Source organism: Cyprinus carpio, chromosome A18 (genome assembly GCF_018340385.1).
Source record: "Cyprinus carpio isolate SPL01 chromosome A18, ASM1834038v1, whole genome shotgun sequence".
Classification (NCBI taxonomy): domain Eukaryota; kingdom Metazoa; phylum Chordata; class Actinopteri; order Cypriniformes; family Cyprinidae; genus Cyprinus; species Cyprinus carpio.
In genome coordinates, this window is record NC_056589.1 from 17,322,279 (window position 1) to 17,334,825 (window position 12,547).

The 12,547-nt window shown below is 39.0% G+C and overlaps 1 protein-coding gene across 1 annotated transcript; it reads right to left on the reverse strand.

Moving 5' to 3' along the window:
• Nucleotides 1–633: 633 nt before the first annotated feature.
• On the reverse strand, nt 634–12,327 carry LOC109110035 (repulsive guidance molecule A-like). Its single transcript, XM_019123076.2, has 4 exons — nt 12,277–12,327; nt 9,567–9,682; nt 5,800–6,311; nt 634–3,970 (listed from the first exon to the last, which is right to left on the reverse strand). Exons 1-4 carry the CDS (start codon nt 12,288–12,290, stop codon nt 3,272–3,274), a joined length of 1,341 nt encoding a protein of 446 aa, XP_018978621.2. The 5' UTR covers nt 12,291–12,327; the 3' UTR covers nt 634–3,271.
• Nucleotides 12,328–12,547: the final 220 nt, after the last annotated feature.

The following is a 12,547-nucleotide window of genomic DNA, read 5'->3' on the forward strand; positions in this document are numbered from 1 at the left end:
GGGAAAACCCCTGAATGGTAAAATGAAAAGAAAAAAAAATAATAAATTAATTGACTCGTTCCCGCGCTTGACTTCATCACGTGCACTGGGAGTCTGAGAGGAATATCGCGAATTGCTGAGGTGAGACATTCTTCAGTCCACAATGTATATTTTATATTGTTTTTCAGCACGTTTTAACATTCATAACTGATTTAAAGAGCATAAGGGAATAAACATATAGTTATTAAGCTGGTAACGTCTTTCAGATATGATATAGCACACGAGACGCGTGTTTAAGAAACCTCAATGACAAATTGGTTAAGACGTCATAACCTTTTAAATTTTTTCTGCTCAGTCTTTTTATTTTAAGTGGGGAAAGCACCTTTGACTATAAATAATATTTGAGGTTTATAGAGCACAAGTTACAATAGGGCTCAAACACGGTGATGTATACTTCTATCTCTTTAGAAAGGATCATGGCTGTAGTCTAAAACGTTTCAGCAAACTGAGTTTACTTCTTGTACTATAGGTGGCAGTCTTGGCTCAATGTACTTGCACAAAGTCTAACGCTATGGTGAAGTCCCTTCCATTGTCAAACATGAATTCAAACAAAAAGGAACCGATGAATACAAAAACCCAAACATCAAAAATATATCAACATGACACTTTATTTTTCTTCAATAAATAATTTACAGTATTTACAGGTGGTGTGTGGCACCGCTTTAGTCCTACATACAAAAACAGACTAAGCTTTCTGGTAACTCCCATTCAATGTCAATACATTTAAAAATGTTATCATTCACTTTTATTTTTCAGGATAAACTCTTTCACCATCAAGTTAAAACCAAGTAAGAGCTAGGTTAAAGAGAATAAAAACATAAAGTGCTTTTGTAATAAACAACACATGAACACCGCAAGTCACACATATCCTACTTACTATTTAGTTAAAAGACATGACCTCTCTGTTTTACTCTTGTTCCAAATTAGATTGTGTTTTTGTTGTGCTTGTGTACACAATATCCCTTTAAATTTAAAGGTAAATTTCACCACACCCTTTGACGTACCAAAAAATCAGCACAAAATATTACTTGCCAAATCACACAAACTTATAAACATGTCACATTACACATATAAATCCAAAAAGCACTGACAACACAAGCACACTTAAACACAAAAGTCATTACAATAATTTTTTATGCTTTCAAAAGTCTCTTTAAAGCCATGAACTGCACCAACAACACAAGCTTTCTTAGCAGTAAGGCTCTCAAAACTTTACAGTGTAAGAATAAATTACCATGAAGTCTTTTAAAGGATTCTTTATGTATAATTAATATCTAAACCATATTTTCATAGTTCAAAATTTTTACTAAGAGAAAACAAACACTGATAAGAGACAACTGTGACAGATGTTCTTAGAAGAAATGGGACATGTTGAAGAAGTTATGTGGGCTTCATCTTCCATAAAGACCTTTCCAACAGTCTCTAGACATGGCCTATAAAACTATTAAGCTACCAAGGGTGCAGTTTCACTCTTAAAAATAGTGGTGCTATGTATCATGTGACTTTAGCTCTCCAATACTACTACTGCTATTTACAATACTGAGTGCCAGTAATCCTGAGCCTGCTAATGGCTGAAGAGCAAATGCCCCCATTTCAAACATCACAAGAAATGCATGGCAGATGTTCTTAATAGCTCTTGCACTGGTCCAGCCACCTCACCGTAGTTAGCAGCACCTTCCAATATTATACACAATCAGGACATCTGGTTTGAGCCCAAATACTTAGCTAAGTGAACCACAAAAGGTCCCATGAGAACGTGAGAGAGAGAGAATTCAGCTGTTTGGGAAATTGTTGGCACCATGGCTTGTTCTTTGGCAAAACGCCTGCGCCATAAATTCACAGATCTACAGTCGAGAGTTAAACGCGGCCTACAGCACAGCCACGTCGACACCCTTTTGAAATGGAGAGCAAGGCGTTGCTCTTTAAGAAGCAGTAAGGATGATTGATGGACCTTCTTTGTGGGTCCCATCTCAAACTGCAAACACTGTATGGAGGAACTTGGCTCTCTCCTGGATATATATGTTGCTGGTTATGCTACCTACTGCAAACTGGCATTATTATTTTTTCCCACAAACGTGTTTATCGGAAGCAAGTTTGCTATTTTCAAAGACAACTCTGTCTTGGGCTATACCACTGTATGACGTTAATTATTATTATTTTTTATTCAATGGCTTTTACTTTGTGAACAAATTAAAGGTTATTCTCTGTGTGCCTAACAATTGTTCAGGCTGACTTTGAACATCCAATTTGACAATGGAGAAAATTCAATAAATATTTTCCAAAATTATTAACACCTAAGGAGAATGGGTGTAGTTTAAAGTCTGTTTGACACAATGTTTGACACCCTTTTTTATATAAGATGTTGGAAAGAGCTCTTGGCAGACAGTAAAACTTCTTACTGACTCATGAACCACCACACCAGAGCTACATTATGACCCTGGGTGCAATATACAAATATTATGAAACACAAACACACACACACACACACACACACACACACAAACACACACACACACACACACACACACAAGCATTCATATAATCACCCACAAAATAACACATCTTTCTCTTGCACACACACTTAGACAAATTATACAAAAGGTCTGATGTTATGGCCTCTGTAGATAACATGACTTACTAGTCTGACATGGCCTTGGCCAAGGGGTTTTCTCTAGAAAGCTAACATTTTTCCGAAGCTAGAGCTTCTTCAAAGAGAGAACTCCTGCCGGCCCTCCAACTTTGGAGGTGTTAATAAAAGCTCCTGTCATGTCCTCCAGCATGGCTCTGGGAGGCATACTTCACCTCTCACTTGGCATCAAGTGAACTGAAGAACAGCTCCAAGCTCTTATTTCTGCAAAGGATCACCCCCCTCACTCCTGTCAGTGGCACATCACCCTGGTGGGAAAAAGGGTGGTTTAATCTGACTCGAGTCTCAGGACCTCTCAGCACTGTTCTCTGTCATGGAGCAGTTATGAGATCAGCAGGATGACCACAGAGATGGGCGGATCACCAGGAAGGCTTCTGCTCTGGCCTGATGAATGAACATACATGATGATGACGAGAGATGAATCCATGGTGTGACACAAGACACACAAGTGTGAAAGCCCTCGGCAGAAGCTCTGGCTCTAGCTGAGAATCCCAGCCTCTGATAGATGGAACACAACATGGTGAGAGCAGCATTTCACATGCATACAGCATCTTCCAACCATCTAACAAGGATGTCCATTGGGGACTACAGACAAATGAAACACATGTCAGTCCATAGCTGTACGACAACAAGGCTGATGATTAGGAAACTAAAACCCCAATTTTCTGAGGCAGAACTGAATATTGTATCCCCTTCAAAGAGGTGATACTTGTCTTTGTTGGAGTGGAGCATTTTAACATCCTCAAAGGCGTAGTAGGCTGCCAGGGTGAAGTTGATGTCTCCAGAAGATAGCAAGTCAAAAACGCAGGATTGAAAATACAAATCCTCAACTGGTAGACGTTCTTTGCACTTGGCCATGGCTGACTGGTATGTGAAGCCATGTGTAGGAGTGCCCGGCCGTCCCCTGCCTAAGCCATGGCTCTCTGCCGCATGTGCTCTGAAGGTCCTGAAGTCTATTCGCTGGTTGGCAGGGCAACCATGCAGGCAGAGGTAAAGGTCCTGGTTGTCCTGGTCCTCCACCGAATGCACAACCTCCTCTGGCATCCGCACTGCAAAGGTGAGGTAGCGGCCAACCTGCCGAACTACAAAAGTGGTGCCGATATAACGTGCTTGGATCTCCACATGTTGTCCAGGCACCTTCTCTACTATACGTAAGGTGTTGGCCCCATGGCGGTCACCTCCGTTCTTTGAACCATCAGCAAATGCAGCTGGAAGCTCGTCAGTCTCCGCATGGTACATCTTCTGGTCTACACATTCTTGAAAGTCCTTGAAGATGATTGTTAGCTGTTGTAAAAGTGAGAGTGAGAACAAGTGAGAGTTATTTGCAAGATTATTTAAATTGTACTCTATTAATTATGGTTTTGGACATAAAACAGAAAAAAAAAACATTAACTGAAACTGTTAAAACATTAATTAAATTGTAGTTAACAACTGAATTTATAAATCACATTCTAGAGAAAAAAATAGATGGCTAGAAAACATTTATGGTGCACAAAGTTTTGATTTTGAAAATGTCATATTTGTTCAATCAAAACCAGCCAAGAAACAGTAGCCACAGACATAAGTGTTTTATGCACCACTGCATATGGCAAAAGATAGTGACTGAGTACTCCATTCTGCATAACTGAGCCTTGTCTTTATAAAACCAGAGGACTGTGCCATGCAGACCCTCCAAGCCCAGAAGCTTTCGTAATGTCACATTTCAGCAGCAGCTCAAGATACAGGGGGCCAGTGTAAACGCACTCTGGAGAAACACAGGTCCAGTCTATGTTACAGCAGGCCTCAGTATGCAGACACAAAGACAATCCTTTCATGCTGCTCAGAGCCTGCCTGTGAACCCCAGATTCAGCTCCAGGGAGTGGACTCACGGCAGCTAGAGAGCACAGCCTGCACAGGGGCTAATTAGAGTAGGCTGCTCCTAACTCTGAGTCCTCCAACAAGCAGCCATTAGGAGGCCAATGGACTGCTGACACATATTTGACCTCGGGATGTCCAGGCTGCTCTGATCTTGCAAATGATGCATGTAAGTGTGTGTGTGTGTGTGTGTGTGTGTGTGTGTGTCTATGTCTGAGTGTAGTCAAGACTATAATCACTAATGGTGCAGTGATCTGCCTCCTGTTAGCGCCACTTTAGTTTTCTGCAGCACAGCAAGAGCTTGTTTAAAGCAAAGGGTCTATCAATAAACAAGGGACGTCTTGTTTGCACAGGTGCCATCTGCCTGCGGACTTGTTTTTCGCTTTTGTCCCAGCTGAATGACTCCAGATCCACTGTCATTTATTCAAAAAACAGTCAGCTTAAAAAATACCATGATTCCTTTCCCTCCTACAAGAAAGAACTGTGGGTCCATCTACTTAATGGGGAATCATTAGAGGTTTATGATGGCGGAAAATTGTTCTGTTTCTTAATGTGACTGAGTACAGCATTCTTGTGCTTTTCTGCCACAAGGAAAGACTCAACCCTGGTCACACAATTAAAGCAGCCAAAAGGACATCGGGCATACTGAAATTAGCATTCAGCAATCCGACACATAAACTTGTAGTCCTGTGTTTTCACCTTAGGCTCCACAGCTGGCCAATTCTAAAGCAGCTCCCTAGTTTGTCCAATGGGCCGTAAAGCAAAACAATGATTATTTATGAGGTATGAGGGCCAACTAATGCAGAGAAAACATTGGCTGTTTCCTGTATGGACTGAGCACTTAGTTAAAACAACAAGACTCCTAAATCACACAAGCAATGGTAAGGACTGTCACAGGTATAGTAACATTAGTCCTGAATGTCCAAAATAAATGAAGGCACTTGAGCCTGCTAACCTTCTAAGTTATTAGCCTACCTCTCTTTTGTTGCTGGCACTTCTTAAAAAAAAAAAATCTCATCTTATGTCTTATCTCGTCTTCCTCTGTCGTGGAACACATCCAAATGCTAACTAGTCTGCACTTACAAAGTCTGCTTTCTCTTCCCACTGGTAAAACCACACTTTCATCATTAATTAGTTCCATGCTGAAACGGTTCCTTAAAATTTGGGCTATGGTTGAAAATCAGCTGCTAAAATAAGACCACAGACTGATGCTGAAATGACTTTTGCTTGTTTTTATGTGAGACACAAAATATCCATACCTTGCTAGTAGCTGTAGCAGAAGATCCAGGTACAACAGGAGTGTTCGTAACCTGCACAGACAGGTACTTATTGTGAATCAGCGGCCAGGCTCCCTCAACTTTACAGGTCTGAAAGTCATCGTTGAATGTGCGGAGATGTGGGTCCCCAAAAAAGCCACAGTGAGTGTAATTGGGAGGCGCAGCATTGCGTTGTAAACTCCGCTCGTAATGGCACACCTCTGGCCTGTCAGAGGGAACATTGATGTCTGGAGGTGGCTGGACCGGGGGCGGGGGTGTGCGGACACGAGGCTGGGTAGTGGGTCCTTCTTTAGAGCAATTGTGTTGGCTCATAAGATCCTCTATACCATGTTGGGCTGAATGGTAGGCCAGGTCACCCCGGCACGTACGGGCAGTACGACGGACACAGTTGTTATACGCTCGCAGAGCGGTGCAGAACTCCTCTTCTGGGCCAGAGCTGGAGGTGGAGGCCCAGAACTCTGAGTTACACTTGAGGATCTTACACTGCAGAGTGGCTGTAAAGTGAGAAGAGAGATAGCATAAACACACTGTCATGGTCAAACCAAGTTTACAGAAAGCTGAAATGAAATAAGTATCAACCGGAGTAGCTGACGACACTAATTAAGCTTTAAAATTGAAATCTAACAGTTATAATAAAAACAAAGGCTTTTGAGAAAAATTGTTCTAAAATAACTTGTCCTTTACATTTTTTATCAAGAATAGCCCATTTTCATTTTTTATAGTTAGTTTTACAAGCTCTTTGCGTTTTTTTTTTTTTCACATTTCATATAGTACTTTTTATTCTGATTATGTCAGTACTGAACTTTAAATGAAGTTCAGTATATTGTTATCTTCGTGAATGCCAGTTCCTCAAGGCTCTCATAACAACACATGAATTCTCTCTACATCTGGACAAAGTGAGGCTTTAAATCCATCAGTAATAAAAAAACAACATTCCAACTAAGTTCCAAGTTTCTGTTTTTTACCAACTTCCATCAAGTCTAAGTGCTCTAAATGTGGTATAAAGCAAGGCTATTGTTGTCTGGTTGCCTTTTCAAAAATAAATTAAACAAAACAAACAAAAAAACATTAAAGTAGGCCAATCAACATTCGTTGATTTAATGTGAAATTCAAAAAGTTAATGGAATATTCTGATTATGTCAATCACAGGGGAGAAAAGCTCCACACTTAAGAGCTATTGCAATACAAAACGTAAAGCAATAAGCATCTAAATAGGCATCATTACAAAGTAATGAACTTTCGACAGGCTTATCTAACTTCATTACCTCACCATGAATGACATCACTTTATATTAGTAAATGGGCTGTATGCTTTATCGAAAAATCCTTGACTGATTCCAAGATCCCATTTGAATATCTAGCAACTCACACTTTTTAAGGTGCAACACAAATGAAAAGCATTAAGACAAATGGAAAGGAAGCCTTCAAACTGACAATCACACCAACAAAAGTCTGTTATTTAGAAGTGTTAATCATCTCACAACAAATTCACACTCATTCACACCTTGAGTTGTACTTTTGCATTGCTAAGCAGTTCGTGGGGGTGCTTTTGAGTGAAGCACCATGGGTGTCAGGGACCGAGGGCAAATGCACATCTGAAAAAACCCACTTAGGGTTTTAACAGTAGGGGGTAACTATGTGTGTGGGGGGGAGATGTAGTCCTAAGACGCTGAATGAAGACAATGCAATTTGCCATTGAGAAGAAACCAGCAGCAGTCATAAATTAGCCTTGTGTTAAGGGATTAGGTAGTTTCACCAGCCGTGCAGTACAGGACGGAAGGGGGGCATTAAAGTCTTAAAGCGACAGGATCTCTGTAGAGAAACTGGTTCCAGGACCAATGGGCGGAACACAGTGTAGGTCTCACCATTCCGCAGGTCAAACTGGATATGAGACAGCCACCTGTCCAGAGCAAAGGGCCATAATCAAAAGCAAAAGCAATTTCAAGCACATTCCCCTTTCTCGGATTACAACCTGGTGGCTTTTCAGTCATGTGGTTTTTCATCATTTTTGTTTCATAAAATGCAAGGACATGCCAAAACTACACACAACTTTGTTTCCAAATGATCAAGCAACAGTCTTTGTTGTCTCAGCCACACACACACACATCTTCCACCTACCAGCTACAAAGGGCATTTAACATCCATCTGATAAGAGACAATAGGCTAATTTAATATGTCAGCAACTAGTGTTTGCATGATTGCCTTTTGTTTGGCGTTAAATAACTTGAAAGAAGATGGGACACTGGATGTAAAATCAAACTGCACACTACTTACAACTAACCAGAGCCTTGACAGAACAAAACAACACTTATAAATTCCATTATAGCGATATACACATGAATTAATTATCACATTTGCAAAACACTGCTGACCCATAATCATGTGGGAGTGCCTACACTCTTTTACACACATTAGAATTTTCTTTTTGTAATATATACTGCATTATAAAAACTTTAACATTAATTTATTACAGTAAAATATCTGTATTTAAAATTCACTGTGAAATCAATGCATACTAGGTCATTTATCATTTAATATCATATTCATTCATGTTTGTTAAAAAGATGTATTCCGACTGAGTGGTTATGATCTCAGGTGAATTGTATAAGTGGTCAAACAAACATGCAGACATAAACACTTGGCATAGAAAAATATCAATAATGGTCAAGTCAAATTAAAATTTTAGATTAAAAAAACTCAGAACACCACAAAACAAGTAACTTCAAGTGACAGCAACTGCAAAACTCATTAATGCCACAGTGTATGCTGGAAACATAAGTATCAGTCTAATACGTGGACATCAAAATATTACAGTTAATCTATAAAAAAAAAAAAAAAAAAAAAAAAAAAACTAGTGTAATGCATACAGAGATCAAATCTGTGATCCAACAAAACACTACACTTTGCCTTTACAGTCTTTTTCTACTTCTGTACACTGTGAAGTCTAGGCATAGCCTACTCTAGGATACCGTATTTACAGTAATGTAAATTAAGACTAATTTTTGCGTGACTACAAATGACATCTATTAAAATATCTATACAGACATCTATACAGACAACTTCTGACATTTATAGATTTTGAATAATATATTTCATTCCATTTAAGGACATAAGGTCATCAGACTTTTTAAAAGGCTTTACTGAGCTTGAGAAAGGTTTTTTTTATTTATTTTGTTTTGGAAATTTTACCCCCACAAGTCCAGCGAAGACATAGATGTGGAGGGTTCGCTTCCCCTCCCCCAAACACAACAGCACGTCTCCGCCAGAGCTGTGGGAAACACTGCGGTAGTGCAGCAGAATCGAACCGAACCTTCGGATCACCACGCTTTTCTCGCACGGTTTAAACAATGGCTCTAAAAAAAACACAAATCATCGCTCTAGCTCTGCACACATTTGCGCAACTTTCTCAATTTAGATGGAAATTTAACACCTTCAACTTAAATGTGTTATGTGTAGCGTAAACTTGAAAGTTACGAACAACATTATTCAAGCGTGTATAATGAAGGAATGCGCACTGACAATGTTTTGGAAGATAACTGGGTCATGACTAAACAAAATACACATAACTGCGTTTAATTTGCTGCTAAGTAACAAAGCATGCGTTTGTCTGCATTATTTCAACATGTTTAATTGCTTTTAGTGTTTGCTGCTTTGTAACGATTAGGTTGCTTCGACGATTCAATTCCAAAAAACATGTACGTGTCATTTCGCGTCCAAAAACTCGAATTAGATTATAAATGTTTTTCTTACCTGCTGGATACAGACAGAGAAACAGTACAACGAACTGGCAGACTTGTAGCGCCGATGGTCCTGCTCCTTTCCCCATAACCATCCATCCAGCACGGGACAGCGCTCCTCTCCTCTCCCTATTTACAGCAGCAATGTAAGGAAAGGCGAATTAGAGCATGCTGCGACTTTCCTTTCGATTGTAAGTTGCTGAAGAACCGCAACATAACGAAATCATGCCGCCCGCCCTTCCGTCGAACAAATATCGCTGCTTTTTGTCAGGTATTCTCCGTGTTCACACATTCCCAACCCTCACTAGAAACGTGCCATCGATTTTCCAGTTCGCTAGTATCAAGAGGGTGCAGCCTACACTAAGAAGTGCACCAATAAGAAGTCACTGTTTCGCCACCAACCCCTGACTAGTTTCAAATTACGCCTGGGCTTTGAAAAGAACTTCACCCGTTTGCCAAGTCGGCGAGCTCAAGAAAGTGAACACATACTTGTTACTTTGGAATAAATAGCTGTGTAATACTTTCCCGAGTGATTATAGCCCAATACATTTTCAGTTTTAAGAGAATCGAAATGAGAGTGAAAATGTATTTATCAAGTTCTAAAATGACCTTGGTAGTAATTAAATAGCATTTACTTGAGTCGTATACACAAATTCACCAATTAGCCTATATAATCCCATCTGTGCACAAAAAGAGCTGATGTGTTGCACACCCTATAAATGAAAGTACAGATCGTCTTGTTTTTATTTTTGCATGGCTGGTGAAAATAGTCACATGTCCAGAGCTGTATAACTAGGCTACCATATTTAGTATACATAATAATTAAAGCCTCTATTATTAATGTATCCAAAAAGACTGCTCTGTCTGTCTCATATAAATCATAATCACAATACATAACAGTGGTCACAGTACGATGGAAAAAATAGCCCCATTTTGAAGAAATAGTTGATTGATTCATATTATATAGCCTTGGCTAACAGTAAATTTGCAAATACATATGAATTCATTCTTTTATATCACTTTTATATCAACGATAAATTGTTACTTTAATGTTGTTACTAGTTATAATTATAATCCGGAATAAAACATACTTTCAATAACCTTTTTTTTTTATAAACATATATAGCCTATACACACACACACACACACACACACACACACACACACACACACACACACACACACACACACACACACACACACACACACATTTCATTAGACTGCCCAACTAGTATTACATGCTTACATATATAGCTGGTTAATGGGTTAAAGCAGGTCCAATCCTGGTCCTGAAGGGTCAACGTCTTGCAGAGTTTAGCTTGACACAACATACATGCCTAGAAGATTCTAGTATTCCTAAAGATCTCGATTTCTGTGGTCCAGGTGTGTTTAATTGGGGATGCAGCTAAACTCTGCAGGACAGTAACCCCCCAGGAGCAGGACTGGACACCCCTGTGTTACATACTCGTTTAAATGCAAAAGAGAGAATTAGTTTCTGGTTAAAACTGCATTTGGAATTTATGCTTTATTTGTACAGTAGACTGATTTTAGGAAGAAATCAGAAAGGACAGATGCTTCTTTCCAAACCTATACTTCAAAAATGAAAGAGAAGCCCATACCACCCACAACTAAACTGCAACTGCATAATGTTTGATCACCTGTTACATAGTGTTCTGTCTCTGTCAACATAAATCCAGCCGTTTAAAAAAAAAAAAAAAAAAACGTTTTAAAAACATATGTGATGTGACACCAGTTAAGAGATCTAACAAGCTCATGTCACTGCATTTGCTTCATTAAGTCCCCCAACAGATTACCTTAACAAGATGCACTAGGCTACTATAAAATGTGAAATATTTATAAAATACATAACCATACTAGGACTACTTTTTTATTTGTGTGAACATATGAGATGAAGAATGAATGATGCTTGCCCATCTATAAAGTATAAAAGCTATTAATTCAAATAATAAATCTGATTATAAGAGTCTTGTTGAGATTTTGACAGGTCAAGGTATCTGGAAGGTCCTAAAAAAGAGGAGGGAATGTGGATTTGTTATAGGGCAGGCTATATGGTTTTGTTTTTAGCGGTCAGCTGTTGCAGTCCAACAGATGGCGCTTTCACAGTGGTGGAGAATGAATGATATCTCCAGACTCTGAGATGCGTAGTGTATACGGTTTTGAAATAGCCACTATATTATTTACAGTTAATTTGTGATGTCTTCATTTTCTTTTGAGATTAGAGATAATCAATTGGAGGTACTTAATGCCAAAACATGACATTATGATACCTTATCTTTAGTGAGAAAATATAGCCTAGATGGTGCTGTGAACCCAACACAGATGTTCTCATTTGTGACTTTAATTGATTGTCACTATGATTTCTAGTGCTAAAATATTAAAATGTAGACACACAGCATAATAACACTCATTAGTGACAGCAGCATAACATCTAAAAATCCCGTGCTCCCTTTCTTATCTCCTAATTTATTAAAAAAAAATTAACTATTCCTGATATTAAACACAATCCTTACATTTAGATCAGCACTGAAGCCAAAGTACTCGACTACTTGTGTGATGCAGACTTTTAAGTCAAAACTATATAGCTATAATGCAATATAATGATCTCTATATCATTTAAGAGGAGGTCTTCACTTTTACAGTAACCACTGCAGAATGTTTCAAAAGAATCAAAGTTATTTGTCAAGAAATCAATCAGAACCCACCTTTTTGAATGCATGGAGCTCTTCAACACTTTTGGGTTGAGTTTCTTAACCGAAACGAAACTAACATTGCAAATCCAAACCGAATCGAATCCCATGCAGGCGTGCTTTGTATCAGTAATCCGAGATTCTTATTTAAATCTATACATCGTTGTAAAGCTAAAGGTTAAGCGCCGCTGTCGTCCCTGCATGATGTCCCTATTATTTTAAAGGCGAAATAGGTTTTTTATCTAAACGCTGCTATCTACTTGCGGTGACTGGTGTTATTTTCATC